Genomic DNA, 22,525 nt, shown 5'->3' on the forward strand with positions numbered 1-22,525 from the left:
GGTGCTTTGTAATGTTGAGTGTGGCATTCTCAAAAGAGACACTAGAACTGGAGAAAAGCACAGTAAGGTCTGTGTCGCTCTTGAGCAGGCAAATCTCACTGGTGTTGGTTACCAAGAACAGGTTCTTTGATCTCCAAACATCTGTAGGGATATAAGATCCAACATGGAAGAATGTATGTGACTATGTGACTAAATGTATTGTATGTAAGTGTGACTATATGTGATGTATGTAATTATGCAACATATGTAATCAACTATAGACTATGGTCAGTTTCGCTTGTAGGTGTTTTTAAACTTTTAGTGAAATATACTCGCTGGTCAATATACGTCACAACTCTCAGTCGCTGCTTTATATGCTGTGATAAGTATGCATGTGCAAATAATCATATTATTATGGTCCTCAGGCCGTCAGACTTGTGACAATCACAAGCAGGTCATTATTATTGGTATATTGAGCTGAGTCTAAAAAAATACATAGAGTTTATAATGAAAACCTATTATACACCAATATATTATACACCTAATATATATATATATATATATATATATATATATATATATATATATATATATATATATATATATAAATTTAAAAACTAACTTTTAACTCCTAAATTGTTTAGCTTTGTTTGTTTATTACTTTGCACATCATGGCATCGCTTGCTAAATTTAATCCTACTGATCAGTGATGCTTTCAGGTATTTTAACCACTATTCTTTTATTTCAACCTATATATACACGACACTCTTAGTGTTAGCAATTTTATCTGATAATTGTTGCTTTGCAACATGAAACTATTAGTAATAAAATTGTTTTAAACAACTTAAACCTTCATCTCACTTAATTTTATATATACACTATATATATACTATATACACTATATAATATATAATATATATACAATATATATCTTATATATACAATATATATCTTATATATATATACTATATACACTATATATGTACTATATATATACTATATATACAATATATATCTTATAAATGTACTATATATACTATTTATATATGCTATTATACATACTAATTATATATTGATGTATTAATATAGTATATATATATTCATATAGAAGTTATATACAACATTTTGAGGTGCATAATTTATACATTTCCATATACAAGCTATATACAACACTTCAAGGCATATATAATTTATATCAGGGTTGAAAGGCCAGAGAAAGTTCTCAGACTGACACATCAGACATTGACAAGCACAAAGCAACATTCATGTGATAGTAATTTTAGCCAGAGTTCCATATATTGACACAGCAACATACTAACTTGCACTCATCCATTCTGCTTATAACTGACTTCCTGATAAAACAGTAACTTGAATTCTTAACACTCTAAATCCTCAGCTCAGCTGTTGATGTTAACTTATGAATATTTTAACCTCACACCTCCTAGTATGTACAGACTTCCCAAGGTATGTACAGACTTACCAAGTGTTATTCCAAGATATCTCGACCAACCAAATTGAGCAGTAACTGATCTCTGGGAGGCAAACACCTTAAGTGTGGTTTCTTCCATACTAGCAACTTGGATGCCTATTGCATTGTTGTTGGAGGACTGAAATAGACACGTATTATATGGTTGATTTATATGCTTTATATTATATACAAGTGTTATCAGAGCTATGTTTATAATATAACGTAACACAACATAATGGACTGAGATGCAATGCGGTTTAACATATTGTAATACCATGCTCTGCAATACAACACAAAATGATTGAATGCATTCTAATATAATCTGTAAAATAATAAGGGTTATGTTTGTTCGTCTATCCATCTGTTCGATCATCTAAAGCCGCCGTAAGAGCGATAAGAAACAAGATTGCCTGGCATAAAAATGGAATTCAGGTAGGCAAGTTTTGCAGCCAATCGCATTACCAAGTACGTCACCAGACCATTTTGCCGCTTCACAGAAAAAGTGTGCATATAATGGTCACATACATGTATGATGATGATCTCTCTCACAAGCAGTACTAGTAACAGTACTCCACAATGAACATTAGTAGGTTCAAACTTACTAAGGTTATGATTGCACCCGTATTCACTGATGACTGGTTTAACTCATATTTGTAGTCAAATGAACTGCAAAACCTCCAATCTTTTTCGAGCCAATTTCCATTAAAATCAGCCGGCTTCAAGGAAAATCCATCAGCTCTTTTAGAAAGCAAAACACTTGCAGTTTCTGTTGTAAAATAATACCACATTATTCATGTACAAGGTACATATATTTACCTGTAGAGAAACAGCATGAAACAGGTTTGGTAACTAAAACAAACAATATCATATTTTGTTGGGAGGTTCTTACCTGAGGTTACCAGAATGACACAGAAAACTGATATAGTTCTTATTGTCAACAAGGGACACATTGTTGCACCTGCTCCTTGCCTGTCGCTGGCAGACAAACTGACTTTTCACAATCGATGACCTTTGCTGCCACATATGATTGTCTTCTGCTATATATCATCATCTTCTTGTATGAATTAGAACTCTATTTCCGAAGAGACAGACTTTCAGAATTATAAAGCTTTTATGTATAACTCTAACGCTGACAGTTTTTCATCCCCCAGATTTCAGAGACATATTCTATTTATATCGGGAGTTATGAAATATTCTTTTATGGTTTTCAATCGCTTTATTTTGCTCAGATCTGTTAATGAATATTATGATAGACAATCAGAGTGTATGACTTGCTGGAGCGTTATTGAGCTGAACGCGCTACAGCTGTATTGATTAACCCATGCAATGATGACAGTCTGAGCAGGTGCTCTGCCATTCATGATGATCACCTGAGTGAGTGTGGGCAAGAGGCAACAGTCTAGCCACTGTCTGGCAGCCTAGGACTAAAGGGGTTGACTTAAATGAACAAAGCACCACCTTCAAGAACTCCAGACATGATTCTAATGAACCGAAAACATGACCTTGTTAAATTCAAATTATGAGCCTTAAAGATAAACTTAGGTTGGACTTAAAAAGCCTTTGCAGTTGTTCCAGTTTGAAAAAGAGCTCTGCACAATTTCCACAAGTTAAAATAGCTTGTATGAGATGGCCAATCCTTAAAAAACGATATACAGTTAGTCCTCGTCATACGAGCTTAATGCATTTTAAGACTGAGCTCGTATGTCAATGTTGTCGTATCTAAATGCAATATTTCTTATATCAAGTAACTAAATACAAATTAACCCGTTCTCAAGCTGAAAAAAACCCATCTAAAACAGGATATTACAATGAAAGAACCTGTTTTTAATTGTTGTACTTCAGTGCTTACATTCACAAAGTAACAAATACCTATTTAGTGATTATGATTTGCAATAAAATGTAACATTATTATATTATTACTATATTATAAACAGTAATAAAATGTAACATTACTATATACAGTACTGTATGAAGCTCTTGCCTGTGAGGCAGATGTAGTGGTTAGTGGCGGTTTGAGAGAGACTCGACAGCAATGCATTCGTTACACTAGATTTTTGTGATGTTACGTAAAACAAACTTTGAACTTAACTCAAATGAATTTAGCTTACTAAACACACACTTAAAGCTAAGTTTTAATCTTTTACAAAACTTAAATTTTGTCGTTTTAATTTTTCATTTTGGGTTTTCAGCTTGGCACTTTTTGCCTCACTTTCACAAAAACTATTACCCGAACTTTTTAACATTTTTTTAAACTGATTTAGAGAAAAAGATCTGGCGACGCTGTTTTGGAAAATGGCCTTTTGCATACTTAACCATTTAGTGGCAATCTAGAACCGACTCGTTATCGGGTCTCAAAGCATAAACTTGCTCGAAATTTTGCTTGTACATGTACCTCGATTTTCTCGTCCGTTGAGGAACTCATATGTCGAGGTATGACTGTGCTTGAAAATCATTCTTGGAAACTTCAGCTGTGCAAATATTTGAAAGCAATTGCTATATCTCTGTAGCTGGACCTCATAAAGTTGGTATCATTTTTTTATCTGAGGTACTAATATTTTTGTGAATCTAATGTCTATGGAAATACAAAGAGATTTAATGAATGAATAATAACCTTAATAAGTTCTATTGAATAAATAAGAAATCTCAAAATAAGTAATATTTGTTTTATTATTACTATCATTATTTTACCATATAAAAAATGAAATGACTCGCTATATAAATATTAAATATTATATGAGTCACATCAGAAATTTGTACAATGTTGGTAAAATAAACCTGTTAGCTGTTAACAGTCTGCCTTCCCTGCTGGTAATGAAAGCAATTGAAATTTTTGGACCATCTACCATATTAAAAGCTTTACTGTATATTGACTTTAAAGTTTAAACTGGTTAGTCAAGGCGGGGTCAAGGCTTCACATGGGAGAACACCCACCCTATACAGACCCTGTGTTGATCTTGCTTTCTCTTTAAGTAGCAGTACTAGTTTCCATAGTAAACACAATAAAGGTTAACAAAACATTAAATACTTATTATAGCTGGTTTGAATCTGCTGATTCCCTCGCTGCCTCGCTACTACTATGTTCCGCTGTAGCGCACATTGACCTCCTATGTCCCTACTTATAGACAATAAATGACACACCATCACACCTCTGGCTCTCATGCATAATATGACAGTACAACAAGCTGGGTATGTTGATCGTTGAGTAGGTCAAGCGTAAAGCCTGCCATCACAGTGGAGATATCAAACTCAACTTTTTTACTCGTATGAACTAAAGGCTCATATCTTTTGAATTGTTTTTTGCTGCTGAACCAGTGATTACCAGATTGAATTTGTTATAGCAAATGGGCACAATTTAGGAGTTGCCTTCTCTCAGACTTCATACACGCTGCCCTGTCACAAACCTCTCAAATGCGATAGAAGCTTATTTAAAACTGTGTATTGAAGTATTTGATTGCATACATATATACTGGAAGTTCATGAGTAGAACCGCATTATAAGATAATGTCTAAAATTCCTAGGCTAATAAAAATTATCAATAAAGAATTTTGACAAGACAGATATTGATTGAGCAGTCAAATTATATAAAGTATAATAGTAACATACTTTCAGATAAAAATACTAAAATTGAGGAACATCAATGACAAGCCCAGCATAAACATGGAAGTAAAAGTAATTTTATAGAAATATGGAGTCACTTATGAAGTGAAAGATTTATAAAAATTACTGCACCTTCAGAATTTAACCCAATTTAATGGATTTCCTAATGTTTTAGGAATGATAAAAATGAGAGATGATCAGTTTTCAAACAAGACTATTGATAATATGTAGCAAAGATTAACTAGGGAGGGATGTTAAATGGAAACCAAAGTAAACAGAGCTCAAAAGTAAAGAATCATGTGGTAGCAACGAGCTAGCACCAAAGCTATGCCTATACATTGGCCTAATTGACCGGTAGAGGCAAATTATGCATTTTCGGTTTATACACTGAGAGTGTAAAGCCAACAGTGAAGTCAGAAGCTTGTATCACATGGTTTTAACCAAGATAACAAAACCATAGGACACTGCAGACCCAAGGGAAAGACCGACCGTCATAGAGAGTGCCATGAGAGACCCCGTCAACTCTGACTGCTGCTTGCTCACCAATCTGGGAACAGAAAAAGTGAAACTTGTCACATATTTCATAAAGATCCGATGCGAAGACAGCAAAGACACACAAAAAGTAAATTAATGTCATTCCATATCAAGCTGTCCATCAATCGGTGAGAGTACTTAAAATCGGGAGATTTTATGATATATTTAAACAATGGCTTTGTAGTATTTTCAAGTTATAGTCTAACTTCAAGATAAGAGTTAGAGATACTTTGTAACCAGCTTGCAGGCCTACATCAATGCACTTGAATAGCTATGCAATTTATCACATTTAAAATATCTGAAATTGAATTCACATCCTTCTGACTTGACAAAATGTCTCGTTATCACTTTGAACTATGTTAACTGTTATCACTCAACTATGAAAATGGAGATGTTTTTAGTTGATAAATACTATCAGTTCGATGACAATGCACGATAAAGGAAAGTTATTATTACTTAAGTGAGAGATGAATCGGCCAATAAAGGTAGAGGAACTGCTGGGGAATCGCATTTTTTAACCTTAAACAAAAAGGTTAATTTTCCTGATGACAAAAATAACGAATGAACACAAGGATCTGCTTATTCGCAAAAGAAAATGAAGGGACTCGGTTAACTTTCAACATATACTTAACATTTTCTATTTAATTGACATTTGATTTTACTTTTTAAAATGCTCTAGTTTTAGTTTAATTAATAAAAAGGACTCGATGCGGAATAAACATACGGTGCACATCAGGTCTACGTAGTGACAGCTTCCCAAGACAACAGCTCAAATTCTAAATTATGGCTCTTATATAAAAACGCTCATGTATTTTACTCGTATATCGGTATGGGTGTATATCGTTATGGGTGTATATCGTTATGAGTGTATATCGTTATGGGTGTATATAGTTATGGGTGTATATCGTTATGGGTGTATATCGTTATGGGTGTATATCGTTATGTGTGTATCGGTATGGATGTATACCATTGTGAGTGTATATCGTTATGGGTGTATATCTTTATGGATGTATATCATTGTGAGTGTATATCGTTATGGGTGTATATCGGTATGGATGTATATCGTTATGGGTGTATATCATTATGGGTGTCTATTTTTATGGGTGTATATCGTTATGAGTGTATATCATTATGGGTGTCTATTTTTATGGGTGTATATCGTTATGGGTGTATATCGGTATGGGTTTATATCGTTATGGGTGTCTATTTTTATAGGTGTATATCTTTATGGGTAAATATCTTTATGGGTAAATATCTATCAAGCTAAAATAGCCACTTACGCAGGAGCATGCATGAGGGCAAGGGTCGAGAGGTAGCCATTGCTGAGAGAGAAGACAACCATAATAATGATCGGGTAGACATCACTATTGAACCAGACTGGCAAGTTGTTTCTTGGTTGAGCATTGCACATTATAAATAAAGGTATGAATACAAGACGGATAATACTCAGAAACAGGATGCTGATGCGGGGCTTCGGCTAAAACAGAGTCACAATAAAATATTAGGAGTTGAATGCAAACGTTAAAATAACTCAATCAAATGATACCGATAAAATAACATGGTTATACAAGTATTCTTGTATATTTGCAGTAATCTTTCCAGCGTAAGGGTAAAAGGTTGATATTATATTAGTGATCTCATTGTTATGAAGAACCTGTATCAATGTGCCATTAGTGATACCATTGTTATGAAGAACCTGTATCAGTGTGCCATTAGTGATCCCATTGTTATGAAGAACCTGTATCAGCGTGCCATTAGAAACTAATATTCCGTCAGCAGCTGTCTCAGTTCTTGACCAGTTTGAAAGTCGTCAGTATTTGGTGATTTGTTAAGAATTATGAGTCTAACTGACTTGAAACTTGAGAATCATACTGAAAACGTATTAGAAGCCAAACAGCCAAATTTTCGTAATTCTAGCCAAACCAAAACTATGAAAAGACAAAGTGAAACTATGCAGCTGAGTTTTCTCAGGAGTAAGATCTGATGAGAGAACAACTCCTCGCATTATCTCAGGCTTTAAATTGTTAACCAACTTTCTTCAGATACACTACTGATGGCATGTCAGCGTGTATCCAAGAGTGAAAATACATATCGAATATAAATAATAGATATCGCATATAAATAATACACATCATATATAAATAACACATAATACATATAAATAATACATATAACATATAAACAATACATATAACATATAAATAATACATATCACATATAAATAATACATATCACATATAAATAATACATACAACATATAAATAATACATATCACATATAAATAATACATAACACATATAAATAATACATACAACATATAAATAATACATATCACATATAAATAATACATATAACATATAAATAATACATATCACATATAAATAATACATAACACATATAAATAGTACATACAACATATAAATAATACATAACACATAAATAATACATACAACATATAAATAATACATATCACATATAAATAATACATACAACATATAAATAATACATACAACATATGAATAATACATATAACATATAAACAGTAAAAATAACATATAAATAATCAGTGTTTACTAGTACAATAACCAATACAATAACCATGCATATCCTAATCAGATTGAGCATTGAGTAGCGTGTTGTGAAATGCATAGTGCAATATGATTAGTGCGAATACCATAAGTTAATAGTATGAAAAGAGCAGTGAGAATTGCAGCAAATAATGCATACTTCTTAAGGAGTGTACTTACAAGGCTGAAGTAGGCAGCCGACATCCTGCCAGCGAGGTCTCCGCAGTTAAATAACAGGAAGCAGTAGAGAGGTATAAAATACTTATCTACAATGATTACCAAACGCTCACTTAACAATGCACTCAGTCTAATAGCCGCAACGGTATCAGATCAGCACACTTACAGCACTAAACTGTATTAGGTATATTTAGACTACACAATCTAGGAAATGACGCGTCACAACCAAATATACATGAGTTGAAGTCTGATGAAGTATGAAATCTGATACTAAAGTTGTAATCTCAGAAATTAACGTATAAAGTTCAAATGCAGCACAAAAAGTTGTGCTGCATTTAAAATTGTACATTACTATATACTAGAGATACTCAGTTGCTGTCATCGGTAGTAGCAAAAAGCGTTGGCCAATCATTTCTTAAGTGAAGATGAACCTCCAGGCACATTTTTCACTTAGTATTGTTCATGGTGACGGGAACTTAGTAATAGTAAATTAAATTCATAGATATTTGTTAAACATTACCAAGTGAACAGATTTACATTTCTTAATATTTTTTGTAATAGCATAAATACTCATCTATGCAACACTAAACAGGTGGATCGGTATACTGATCAACCAGGATTTTAATGAGGATGACTGGCTGTTGTATTTTAAATAGAGGCATCTTCAGCATATATGCAGCTGATTAGTATACTGGATGGACACGTATAGTTTTGTTTAAACTTGAAATACTAAATGCACCATATTGAACAACAAATGTTGATACGGTGTAACGAACTTAGAAATATGTCAAATGCATTACTTCATACGAGATTCCACGATATTAACGTTGATTAAAAATTTGGTGTTTAGAAGCAGCGTTTAAAAGGTTGAAAAAAGCTGGTAGAAACTGAACTTCTTCGACTTTTTTCATAACGGTCAGGTATGAGTCATCTAGGATACAGTATGTACAAGAGTTACTAGTACCCGCGCTGGTAGTACTAAGGTTACTGGTACCAGTGCTGGTAATACTAGAGTTGCTAGCACCAGAGCTGGTAGTACTAGAGTTATCAGTACCAAAGCTGGTAGTACTAGAGTTACTAGTACCAAAGCTGGTAGTACTAGAGTTACTAGTACCAGAGCTGGTAGTAATAGAGTTACTAGTACTAAAGTTGCTGGTACCAGGGCTGATAGTACTACAGTTACTAGTACCAAAGCTGGTAGTACTAGAGTTACTAGTACCAGAGCTGGTAGTAATAGAGTTACTAGTACTAAAGTTGCTGGTACCAGGGCTGATAGTACTACAGTTACTAGTACCAAAGCTGGTAGTACTAGAGTTACTAGTACCAAAGCTGGTAGTACTAGAGTTACTAGTACCAGAGCTGGTAGTAATAGAGTTACTAGTACTAAAGTTGCTGGTACCAGGGCTGATAGTACTACAGTTACTAGTACCAAAGCTGGTAGTACTAGAGTTACTAGTACCAGAGCTGGTAGTAATAGAGTTACTAGTACCAGAGCTGGTAGTGCTAGTTACTAGTACCAGCGCTGGTAGTACTAGAGTTACTAGTACCAGAGCTGGCACGGCTAGAGTTAGTTGTACTAGAGTTAGCAGTACTGTGTTAGTAATACAGTGCACTCCCAGGATACGATTTTGATCCATTCCAGGGTTGGCATCGTATAGTGAAGAAATCGTATGTAGGGATATAGGAGCCATAGTAATTATATAATGCAAACATTCCCTGGTAAAAATCATCAAAATTGTATATAAGTGCTGTACATATTAAAAATTAGTAACAAAATAGTATGTCAACCTTATTAACTATAGTTACCTACCCTACAGCTGTAGCTTTATTGTATTTAGTGGTCATGATCCGCAATAAAATGTAACATTACATGTATAATGTACCATGTACAGTATGTACTGTAAGGTGCTTGCGCCTTCAGAACAGACTTACGTATAAAACAAATGTTGAATTAACCACAAATAAGTTTAGCTTAGTGAACACACACTTGAAGTTAAATTTTAGTATGTATTTTAACCATTTTACTGAATTTCAACTTTTTATCACTAAAATTGTATCACTTATTAGTTTCTGTCTTCGCTTTTACTATAGTGTTTAGCAAACCTAGTTAAAACCTTTTCCAACCTAGATGTAATTCGGCAAGAAAACCCAAACGATGTTGTTTTTATGATGACATGGAGTTTTTGTTAGCAGGTAAAGGGAAGTTGTCTGACCATTATTTTCTGTTTGAAGGGACTGCAACTCCAACTTTGCTACTGATTTTAAAGGGAAAATACTACCGTTTTAAACACAAGAATTGCTGAACTGAGATAAATCGGTCATCGTGTGTCCTTTGGGGTTGTAAAAATATTTTCGGCGAACAGCATTTCGGTGTCTTCATTATTTTGATGTATGTAATAAGCACACTGACTGCCAAATTTTAACTCGGGCAAAAAATTTGTTGAATTTGTATGGTCAAGTAAGATTCGTATAGTGAAGTGGAAAAATCATCATGTTCCACTTTATAAGGTGAAAAAATCATGTATCAAGGTAATCGTATCCTGAAGGTGCACTGTACTATATATCCTGAACGCATACAAGTTGCTGTCTTACGGTCTCTGTAACTTACGAGCGTATGTGAGGTGCAACACCTTAGTTACCTAGAACCAGTCATTTCCAGCATTTAAATTTTGTATATTATTCAGCAATTAAAAACGAACTGTACTCTAGCTAGGGGTGTTGGATCTCAAACCCAACAGGTGTAAACATACAAAAGAACACGACATGAACAACACTTAAAAATCCGAGCACTTTGAGCTCACCTGTCCAATTAGATGAGCCATGGTTTACTGACTGCACCTCTGAGGTGATGGAAGGAAACATCGCCAGAGTGACAAAGAATACAAGTACAACAGACAGAGCGTACGGCCATATCAGCCGAAGGATTTTCAAATATTGCGAGAAAAATCCCTTTGCTGTAGATACTGGCCTTTCAACTATAATCATTACCTCTGCAACAATAAAACATATCTGGTAGTACCTGCTGTTGTTTGAGGTAACTAGAACATGCTATCATGTGAACATACATTGATCTCTTTTCCTTTCTCTATGTATAATTATCAACCTTTCACATATATACACACATATATATTATATATAAGTAAATATATAATATATATAAGCATATATATTATATATAAGTATATATACAAGTATATATATTATATATAAGTATATATATAAGTATATAAGTATATATTATATATAAGTATATGTATTATATATAAGTATATATATATTATATATAAGTATATACATATTTATATAAGTATATATATATAAGTATATATATTATATATAAGTATATACATATAAGTATATATATATTATATATAAGTATATACATATTTATATAAGTATATATATACAGTCAAACATGGATAACTCGAACTTCAAGGGACCGAGCAAAAGTGTTCCAATTATCAGAGCGTTCTAGTTATCAGAGCACTGTCACAAGTCCATATATTTACTTATTTATTAGTAGATACATGTACATATACAAATTATAATATAAATCAAAAGCACAAATGGCTTGTTTCAAATTAAATGCTTCTAATGTAAAGTTTAAAACGTTTTCATGAAAAAGTATAGAGATTTTTCTATCACTTGAGATTGGTTTGTTGTTTGAGGTGATGTTATTGCCAGGACGTTTTTCAGATTGACATTGGCAAAACTTGATCGTTGTTGAAATGCTCAAAAGAAAAGACATTTTTTTCTTTTGGGGTTTTACCCACGATCAATTTTGCCGTTTTTTCTTGAAGTTTATGCAGATTACCTTACTTTACCTGGGATTCGTTAAGAGCAACACTCCGAGGCAGTTCAATTATAAGTTTTACGAGGTTTCACGATACATTCTATATCACTCACGCTTTTTTAATAGATACTTATTGAATGTACACACGTATTCTGTGTTTAGGTCAAACGATGAATAGTTTTTTGTAGCTCAGACAACGTATACGTTTAATTACAACAATTTTTAAGACGTTTTAAACATTCAACATTCCGACGTTGATTCAACACGGAATCAACGTCGGAAAACTATTCATCACGGGCTAGCCGGGTCACGCACTCAAGGATTTTCGCCACGCACATACAAAACAACATGCGATTTTTGTTTTGTATGTGCGTGGCGAAAATCCTTGCGCGCGTGACCTGGCTAGCCCGTGCTATTCATCGTATCGCAGTATAAATCAAATTTCACCAAACTTTTAGAAAAGTCGTTGACAAAAATATTTTGCCGATGGTGGTAATAACGACGCTTATGAATTATGAAAAGATGAAGTTTACCTCTATGGCTTTGAATAAAGTGATTTTCTAAAGCGATAACAACCGTTTCGGTACCGTTGGGCAAAAAAACAGTTCGAATTAACAGTGTTGAGTTCGAGTTATCTATAGCAATTTATCATTACGTGGGAACAGACCAAAGGAAATGTTCGAATTAACCATGTGTTCGAGCTATCCGTGGACGAGTTATCCATGTTTGACTGTATATATATATAAGTATAAGTATATATATAAGTATATATATAAGTATAAGTATATATATAAGTATATATATATATAAGTATATATATAAGTATATATATAAGTGTATATATATAAGTATATATACATGTAAGTGTATATATATAAGTATATATATATATATAAGTGTATATATATAAGTATATATACATGTAAGCGTATATATATAAGTATGTATAAGTGTATATATAAGTATATATAAGTGTGTATATATATATATACATATATATCCACTTATATCTATTATATATACGTATATATATACCTATATATATTATCTATAGATATATATTACCTTTATTAATACCGATCAGTGCTATTTAAATTAAATTAGACCATAAGACAAAATACAGTGAAGTAAATTATGTATGCTTTTATGCCATATGTACTCAGATAACTGAAGTTAATTTGTATCTGGGTAGATGTACAAACCAAAGCGCATGAATTAAAGGTTCTAAAAACCTGTATGTAATTACATAGAACAAAAACAGATATCTCTGTAGCGTGTTAAGCTGGATATAAAGTGTTAAAACAGAGGAAGAGGTTGGTAACCAATGGTAACCAATAACAATGGTAGACTACCAACTAATGTCTGCTTAAAAGTAACGGCAAGAAAGAGGAATAAGTAAATGGTGCGTAATGCTTAAGATCAACAACTGAGACACAAATAGTTAATAGCAATAGATTACATTCGCATTACCACAGTTCACTAGTCCTAAATGTATGAATAGGTCTATGGCACAAGTAAAGTAGACTGAGAAGCGCATAACTCAGAATTTTTATTTTTTGATAAAAAACGGTGAAAAAGACAATTTCTCATAAAAAATACAAAATAACCAACATAATGAGTGGTGAAGTTCATGACAAGATTTGACACACATTTAAGCATGCTTCAAAATCGAGTTCCAAAAAGCAAAATTTAGTCCTCAAACCCGTTACCAAGTGAATTTGGAAAAATTGATCTTTTTTTATAACGCAATACACTTTGATTTAATTGAAATTAAATTTTAGCAAACTTACGAAATTTTAGAACACTTCAATTTTAAAACCTTGCCCAATAAGTCAATGTGCAAACCATTCTGGACAGCCACATGCAAGTTCAGAGGGAAACCAAGATGGTGCAGCTACTCACAGAGACTTATCCTTATATTCATACATACATAGATAAGGCAATACAGTCATACCTCGAAATACGAGTGCCCTAACATACATTAAATTTGAGATACAAAGAACATTCTGAGCAAATTTTTGCCTTAAGATACGAGACAAACTTGAGATACGAGCAAACAAAATGGTTCTTGATGCAGCCGCTAGGTGGCCTTGTATGCAAGAGGCCACATACAAAACGGCATCGCTCGGTCTTTTCCGGCGGATCAAAAGTAATTTAGAAAAGCCATCTCGAAATGAAGGCGAAAATGATTCTGAATGCGAGGCAAGAAGATCCAAGTCGGCAGAAAAGTGAAAATAAAAAATAATTAGAATTAAGTTTCCTGCAACATAAGATTGAAAGGTATTTTAATGTGTGTGTATTCAGTATAGTATTCGGTATAGTAATCGGTATAGTATTCGGTATAGTATTCGGTACAGTATTCGGTATAGTATTCGGTATAGAATTCAGTATAGTATTCGGTATAGAATTCGGTATAGTATTCGGTATAGTATTCGGTATAGTATTCGGTATAGTATTCGGTACAGTATTCGGTATAGTGTCCGGTATAGTATTCGGTATAGTATTCGGTATAGTATTCGGTATAGTATTCGGTATAGTATTCGGTATAGTATTCGGTACAGTATTCGGTATAGTGTTCGGTATAGTGTTCGATATAGTATTCGGTAAAATATTCGGTATAATATTCGGTATAGTATTCGGTATAGTATTCGGTATAGTATTCGATATAGTATTCGGTACAGTAATCGGTATAGTATTCGGTATAGTATTCGGTACAGTATTTGGTATAGTGTCCGGTATAGTATTCGGTATAGTATTCCGTATAGTATTCGGTATAGTATTCGGTATAGTATTCGGTATAGTATTCGGTATAGTATTCGGTATAGTATTCGGTATAGTATTCGGTACAGTGTTCGGTACAGTGTTCGGTATAGTGTTCGGTATAATATTCGGTATAGTATTCGGTATGGTATTCGGTATAGTATTCGGTATAGGATTCGGTATAGTATTCGGTATAGTATTCGGTATAGTATTCGGTATAGTATTCGGTATAGTATTCGGTATAATATTCGGTATAGTATTCGGTATAGTATTTGGTACAGTATTCGGTATAATATTCGGTATAGTATTCGATATAGTATTCGGTATAGTATTCGGTATAGTATTCGGTATAGTATTCGGTATAGTATTCGGTACAGTGTTCGGTATAGTGTTCGGTATTGTATTCGGTATAGTATTCGGTACAGTATTCGGTATAGTATTCGGTATAGTATTCGGTATAGTATTCGGTACAGTATTCGGTACAGTATTCGGTATAGTATTCGGTATAATATTCGGTATAGTATTCGGTATAGTATCCGGTATAGTATTCGGTATAGTATTCGGTATAGTATTCGGTATAGTATTCGGTATAGTATTCGGTACAGTATTCGGTATAATGTTCGGTATAGTATTCGGTATAATGTTCGGTATAGTATTCGGTATAGTATTCGGTATAATATTCGGTATAGTATTCGGTATAGTATTCGGTATAGTATTCGATATAGTATTCGGTACAGTGTTCGGTATAGTGTTCGGTATAGTGTTCGGTATAGTGTTCGGTACAGTATTCGGTATAGTATTCGGTACAGTATTCGGTATAGTATTCGGTATAGTATTCGGTACAGTATTCGGTATAGTATTCGGTATAATATTCGGTATAGTATTCGGTATAGTATTCGGTATAGTATTCGGTACAGTATTCGGTATAATATTCGGTATAGTATTCGATATAGTATTCGGTATAGTATTCGGTATAGTATTCGGTATAGTATTCGGTACAGTATTCGGTATAGTATTCGGTATAGTATTCGGTACAGTGTTCGGTATAGTGTTCGGTATAGTGTTCGGTATAGTGTTCGGTATAGTATTCGGTATAATATTTGGTATAGTATTCGGTATAGTATTCGGTTTGGTATTCGGTATAGTATTCGGTTTGGCATTCGGTATAGTATTCGGTATAGGGTTCGGTATAGTATTCGGTATAGTATTCGGTATAATATTCGGTATAGTATTCGGTATAGTATTCGGTATAGTATTCGGTACAGTATTCGGTATAATGTTCGGTATAGTATTTGGTATAATATTCGGTATAGTATTCGGTACAGTATTCGGTATAATATTCGGTATAGTATTCGGTATAGTATTCGGTATAGTATTCGGTATAGTATTCGGTATAGTATTCGGTACAGTATTCGGTATAGTATTCAGTATAGTTTTCGGTGTAGCATTCGGTACAGTATTCTGTACAGTATTCGGTATAGTATTCGGTATAGTATTCGGTATAGTGTTCGGTATAGTATTCGGTATAGTATTCAGTATAGTATTCGGTATAGTATTCGGTACAGTATTCGGTATAATATTCGGTATAGTATTCGGTACAGTATTCGGTATAGTATTCGGTATAGTATTCGGTATAGTATTCGGTACAGTGTTCGGTACAGTATTCGGTATAGTATTCGGTATAGTATTCGGTACAGTATTCGGTATAGTGTTCGGTATAGTATTCGGTAAAGTATTCGGTATAATATTCGGAATAGTATTCGGTATAGTATTCGGTATAGTATTCGGTACAGTATTCGGTATAGTATTCGGTATAGTGTTCGGTACAGTATTCGGTATAGTATTCGGTACAGTATTCGGTACAGTATTCGGTACAGTATTCGGTACAGTATTCGGTATAGTATTCGGTATAGTATTCGGTATAGTATTCGGTATAGTATTCGGTATAGTATTCGGTATAGTGTTCGGTATAGTATTCGGTATAGTGTTCGGTATAGTATTCGGTATAGTATTCGGTATAGTGTTCGGTACAGTATTCGGTATAGTATTCGGTACAGTATTCGGTATAGTATTCGGTATAGTGTTCGGTATAGTATTCGGTATAGTATTCGGTATAGTATTCGGTATAGTATTCGGTATAGTATTCGGTATAGTGTTCAGCATAGTCAACTAAGCTTCTTTAACTTAAATTTTATTTATTTACAGTAAATATGTAAGTTATCTACTGTGTCTTATTAACTTACTTATTAAACAAGCTAGTATTCTGTTTTTAGATGTTTTTTTTCAAAGAGTGGGAATTACTAAATCATTTTTTGGTAATTTATATACCAAATAAATCCTTCCATATGACATTAATTCACTCTGGGGCTGGGATCGTAAGAGGGAAATGTCGTATAGAGGGGTATTGGAACCTATAGCAATTATCTAATGCAAAAATCCCAGTAAAAGACATCAAAATTTTGTGTATGCACTGCACATATTAAAAATTAGTGACAAAATAGTATATTAACCTTAGTAACTATAATTACCTATTTAGCGGTTATAATCCGCAATAAAATGTAACATTTGTATGTACAGTACATATTGTATGGAGTCGGACCTAGGAGAAGGACTTGGAACCCATGTCTAATGAATTAAAGTTATACAACTATATATAATGAATTGAAGTTTATACAAAATATTATATTAAGCACTAAAATGCACAGTAAATTCGATATTATTTCACTCACGCAAGATCAAGATCTTACAAAACGAGGAATACTAAACTGAGAGAGAGAGAAAGAGCATCGTATCTCTTTCAGGGATTGCGGGAAGGATTTCAGCAATTAACATATCGACATCTTCGTGACTCCCGACATATGAAGTACACCGATCGCCAAATTTGAATTTTATGAGACATTTTTGTTAATGTCATAGGCCAGGAAAATGCTGTTACGAGGCAACAAAAAACTTTGTCTTCCACATCGTAAGGCGAGAATGTCATAAGATAAAGACGCTGTAACCTCCAAGTCCTTTGTACAAGAAAATTAAAATTCGAGCTCAGTGGTGGAAAGCATTGAGCTCTTAAGTCGAGGTATGACTGCAGAAGGTTTTCATGGCAACTGACAGCAAGAGAAAAAAGGTTATTTGATGTTTTGAGGAAATGCTTCTATAGACTTTATTTAAATGTAGTGACTGTTTGTAAATATGACTATATACCTATCTATGTTTAACTCTATTACTCTATGGTACATATAACTCTACTACTCTATTGAAGTCTATGCGAATACAAGTCTTTGTAGCTGAACGCATATCTACAGGTAAATGAGAAAAAAGTAATGCAAATATATTTACCATCTTGGCCTTGATAATGCTTGGCATAATCCTGTAAAAGAATTAGAAACTAGAAACCTCTAGCCAATGAACAGCTTGAGCAGCAAATGCCCAGCTTATCTTCATAAAATGATGACAAGTTGCTTAAAGTGCTAGCAAGCTGCTTAGCAATTTAGGGCGCTCTCAGACTCCCTGCACATTAGGGGCACTCGATGGGGGCACACGCAAAGTGTTCACATTTTAATCGAGTTTCCTTCTACTATTTTAGGAAACATACAGCAATTGTTGCTTCAATTGGGTACACCATTGTACCGAAATACTGTGTCTGGAAGGGTCTGTTAACAGTGGATATCCACAAGCAGCGATAACTATTTATAAATAGTTTAGAGTATTTGGGTTAGGATAACGAAACTTTGGCTTTTAACAAAAGCGTTTGGTGAATGTTGAAAGGGTTAAAATAGAGAAGCTTCCATGTCATCGATAGATAAAGATCGCATGTCGTTTAAGAAGATAACTCCAAGTTTATGGACAAGCGTACGACTAAACACATGCTAAATGTGACTCCATTCCATGATAGATACATTTTCAATATTTTGTCACGCGTCCTCCAGAGTATGAGTGGGGCCTCTGAAAGCACTCCGAGAGAGGCAGGTTAGACAATTGTGAGATAGGTATAGGAAGGCTTCACTCGAGCTCTTCTCATTTAACAATGTTCCAGTGACATGATGGTAGATCAACAACTCATATTGTCAACATAGTTAGTTACTGACTCAAGTGCTTCGGTGAATTAGCTGATCAACATACTCTATGATCACTTTTTAAAAGAACAACTAAGACGTCCTATCGCAATATTGCAAATGATTTACACAGTTAGTACCAATTTCTTCCTGTAAAAGGGGCTGACCAATATAACCAATAGGCACTGATTGTTGGTCATGCTTCAACCATAAAACTTCAGTCGATGTATCAACCGAGCAAATCTTCAACATACCACCGCCCTCATAGAACTTCAATGGGTATGGTCAATAGCTATGACAAGCAAATGTCAGGCTTGATTCTAAGGACTATGCACCTTTATACACATATGTTAATAAATTCCACTTCGTCATTGCATGAGTCTGTTAGTTCGCGTAAACGATTTGTTCCCATATTTTTTGACCAATTTTACCCCAACTTCAGACACATATGGGTCCTGACTTTCGCCTGGTCGCTCAAATACTCAGTTTCAAAACTCCCTCTGGTGCCTAAGAAAAAACGGTTAAACTCTAGCCTGTGGGCAATTTGAACAAAAGTAAAAGAAATTACGGGCTTCCTGTTAGTTTTTATACTTTGAAATTTGCTGTTGCCATGCAACGATAAATCTCACTGTCGCCATGCAATGATAAAACTCGCTGTCGCCATGGAATGATAAATCTCGCTGTGGCCATGCAATGATAAATAAGCAATAGGAAAAACAACAACATCACCGCAGGTCAAAACTCGGAGAAATTGAATCAGCCATTGATAAAAGGCATTAAATACGTATTACATACTAACCAAGTTGAGCAGCAGGAAGTAGGACAATATAGCAAGGATAAGGACAAGGACTGCAAGAAAGAAGTACCAAAATGCTGAGGCAGTCACGCTGCTGCCGACTGATAACACGATTAGCTCAGCAACTGCTGAAAATACTCCTCCTAGACCCTGCAAGATATAGAAAATATGAGTAATATTTATGTAAATTCCAGAACAATTATTATGTGAAGGATGGCTAGTACTGAAAACCTAGTTAATTCTAGATTATTCTGAGATCAGGAAGACAAGGGGAATCTAAAATATGAACAGGATAACAAAGGTAGAAGAAAGAATAGGGAAAGAAGGACTGAATGGAGAGAGTGATACAATAGAGGAAAAACAGAAATTAGGTAAAGGGACGGGTAAAAAGGGACGGGTAAAAAGGGATGGCTAAAAAGGGATGGGTAAAAAAGGGCGGGTAAAAAAAGACGGGTAAAAAGGAATGGGTTAAAAAGGGATGGGTAAAAGGGGATGGCTAAAAAGGGATGGGTAAAAAAGGACGGCTAAAAGGGGATGGCTAAAAAGGAAAAGCATGGTAAAAATATGTGGAAGAAAAGGGAGAGAAATTGAACATGGGAAAAAGGTTGTGAAAGGGTATTGGTTAGAAAGGAGTGAATAGAAGAAGTAGTAATAACAGAAAGGGAGAAGAGTTGGGAAGTAGGTAAGAAGTGAAAGGAAGACAGAGGGAAAAAAGGAAGCGGGTAGAAGAAGGAAAGTTGAAAGACGAGTTGTAGAAAGATACAAAGAGGAAGGCCATTGCATAAGAGTGGAAAGGAAAGGTTTACGGTAAAGGAGTTGAGATAAGGAATGTGGAGAGATTGTGGATGGCCCCACAGAATGCATTATAAACACAAGACGGCCACCTACATCATGGGACTACTATTAGTACCCAAGTCAGCATATAGATTTTTGTAATTGACAGCAGCCTCTTTACGACGGCACATTAAATGTACAATCAGTTGATCAGAACAGATGAGTTAAAAAGGTGTATCAGAATCATGTCCTTCTTTCCACACATCAACATTGATTACAATTGACAGGCGTTGACAGGTGGTCAAAAGAGCTGATAGACATTTAAAAGTGTTGAAAGGTGTCTACAGGTAAATGTGCGATAGGCATGAGATTACCATGCTTACCATTCCACCCATTACAGCCTGTATGTGCTGCTGAGGGAATCTAGCGGCAAGACCAAATAGACTAGATGAAAGGAGAGCACTGGCAGCTACAACAGATATATCCAGGCATTGTTACCAGTATCATAGAATTCTAGACAACATGAAACAAAACACTAGCAAACTGGAAATATTAATTCACAAACTTATTAATGATTACATAAAACCATAGATCTATCTATCCATGATCTACTCAATGACAATGTCCGACCTTAACATGAACCAAAAAAAGGTGCAGCGCAACAATATTACAATGTTTATACGACCATTCTCACTTCATATGATTCATGAACGGTGCTATGAAAGAATGTGTGAAGTAAGTTAAAAATACCCTACTGTATATAAAGTGAACTCACCTGAAGATAAAATAACTGTGATAATAGTGACGGCATAAAATCCTGACTGCCCTATAAAATATTTACATAACGTAACTTGATAAGTGAACAAGTGTTGGAAACATGATAATAAGCAACGGTAAACAATGTTGACATTGTGCAGCAACAGTAAACAAAGTTAGACACTGTAGAGTAACGGTAAACAAAGTTAGACATTGTACAGCAACAGTAAACAAAGTTAGACACTGTATAGCAACGGTAAACAAAGTTAGACACTGTATAGTAACAGTAAACAAAGTTAGACACTGTATAGTAACAGTAAACAAAGTTAGACACTGTATAGTAACAGTAAACAAAGTTAGACACTGTATAGTAACAGTAAACAAAGTTAGACACTGTATAGTAACAGTAAACAAAGTTAGACACTGTATAGCAATGGTAAACAAAGTTAGACACTGTATAGTAATGGTAAACAAAGTTAGACATTGTATAGCAACGGTAAACAAAGTTAGACATTGTATAGTAACAGCAAACAAAGTTAGACACTGTATAGTAACAGTAAACAAAGTTAGACACTGTATAGTAACAGTAAACAAAGTTAGACACTGTATAGTAACGGTAAACAAAGTTAGACACTGTATAGTAACGGTAAACAAAGTTAGACACTGTATAGTAACAGTAAACAAAGTTAGACACTGTATAGTAACAGTAAACAAAGTTAGACACTGTATAGCAACAGTAAACAAAGTTAAACACTGTATAGTAACAGTAAACAAAGTTAGACACTGTATAGTAATGGTAAACAAAGTTAGACATTGTATAGCAACGGTAAACAAAGTTAGACATTGTATAGTAACAGCAAACAAAGTTAGACACTGTATAGTAACAGTAAACAAAGTTAGACACTGTATAGTAACAGTAAACAAAGTTAGACACTGTATAGTAACGGTAAACAAAGTTAGACACTGTATAGCAACGGTAAACAAAGTTAGACACTGTATAGTAACAGTAAACAAAGTTAGACACTGTATAGTAACAGTAAACAAAGTTAGACATTGTATAGTAACAGTAAACAAAGTTAAACACTGTACAGCAACAGTAAACAAAGTTAGACACTGTATAGTAACAGTAAACAAAGTTAGACACTGTATAGCAACAGTAAACAAAGTTAGACACTGTATAGCAACAGTAAACAAAGTTAGACACTGTATAGTAACGGTAAACAAAGTTAAACACTGTACAGCAACAGTAAACAAAGTTAAACACTGTATAGTAAC

The 22,525-nt window shown here is 34.1% G+C and overlaps 1 protein-coding gene across 1 annotated transcript in view; it reads right to left on the reverse strand.

Annotated features, from left to right (window-relative positions):
- Nucleotides 1-4,863: 4,863 nt before the first annotated feature.
- LOC137396414 (equilibrative nucleoside transporter 3-like) overlaps nucleotides 4,864-22,525 on the reverse strand; it is a 42,195-nt gene continuing 24,533 nt past the window's right edge. Inside the window, exons 6-13 of the mRNA XM_068082682.1 lie at nucleotides 21,270-21,320; nucleotides 20,878-20,963; nucleotides 19,724-19,870; nucleotides 18,209-18,239; nucleotides 11,124-11,312; nucleotides 8,326-8,411; nucleotides 6,859-7,055; nucleotides 4,864-5,591 (exon numbers count right to left, since the gene is read on the reverse strand). Of these exons, the coding sequence (XP_067938783.1) occupies nucleotides 5,471-5,591; nucleotides 6,859-7,055; nucleotides 8,326-8,411; nucleotides 11,124-11,312; nucleotides 18,209-18,239; nucleotides 19,724-19,870; nucleotides 20,878-20,963; nucleotides 21,270-21,320 (908 nt within the window). The 3' untranslated portion in view covers nucleotides 4,864-5,470. The remainder of the gene's footprint in view (nucleotides 5,592-6,858; nucleotides 7,056-8,325; nucleotides 8,412-11,123; nucleotides 11,313-18,208; nucleotides 18,240-19,723; nucleotides 19,871-20,877; nucleotides 20,964-21,269; nucleotides 21,321-22,525) is intronic.

The sequence above is a fragment of the Watersipora subatra genome, chromosome 5 (assembly GCF_963576615.1).
Source record: "Watersipora subatra chromosome 5, tzWatSuba1.1, whole genome shotgun sequence".
In the NCBI taxonomy this organism is placed as follows: Eukaryota; Metazoa; Bryozoa; class Gymnolaemata; order Cheilostomatida; family Watersiporidae; genus Watersipora; species Watersipora subatra.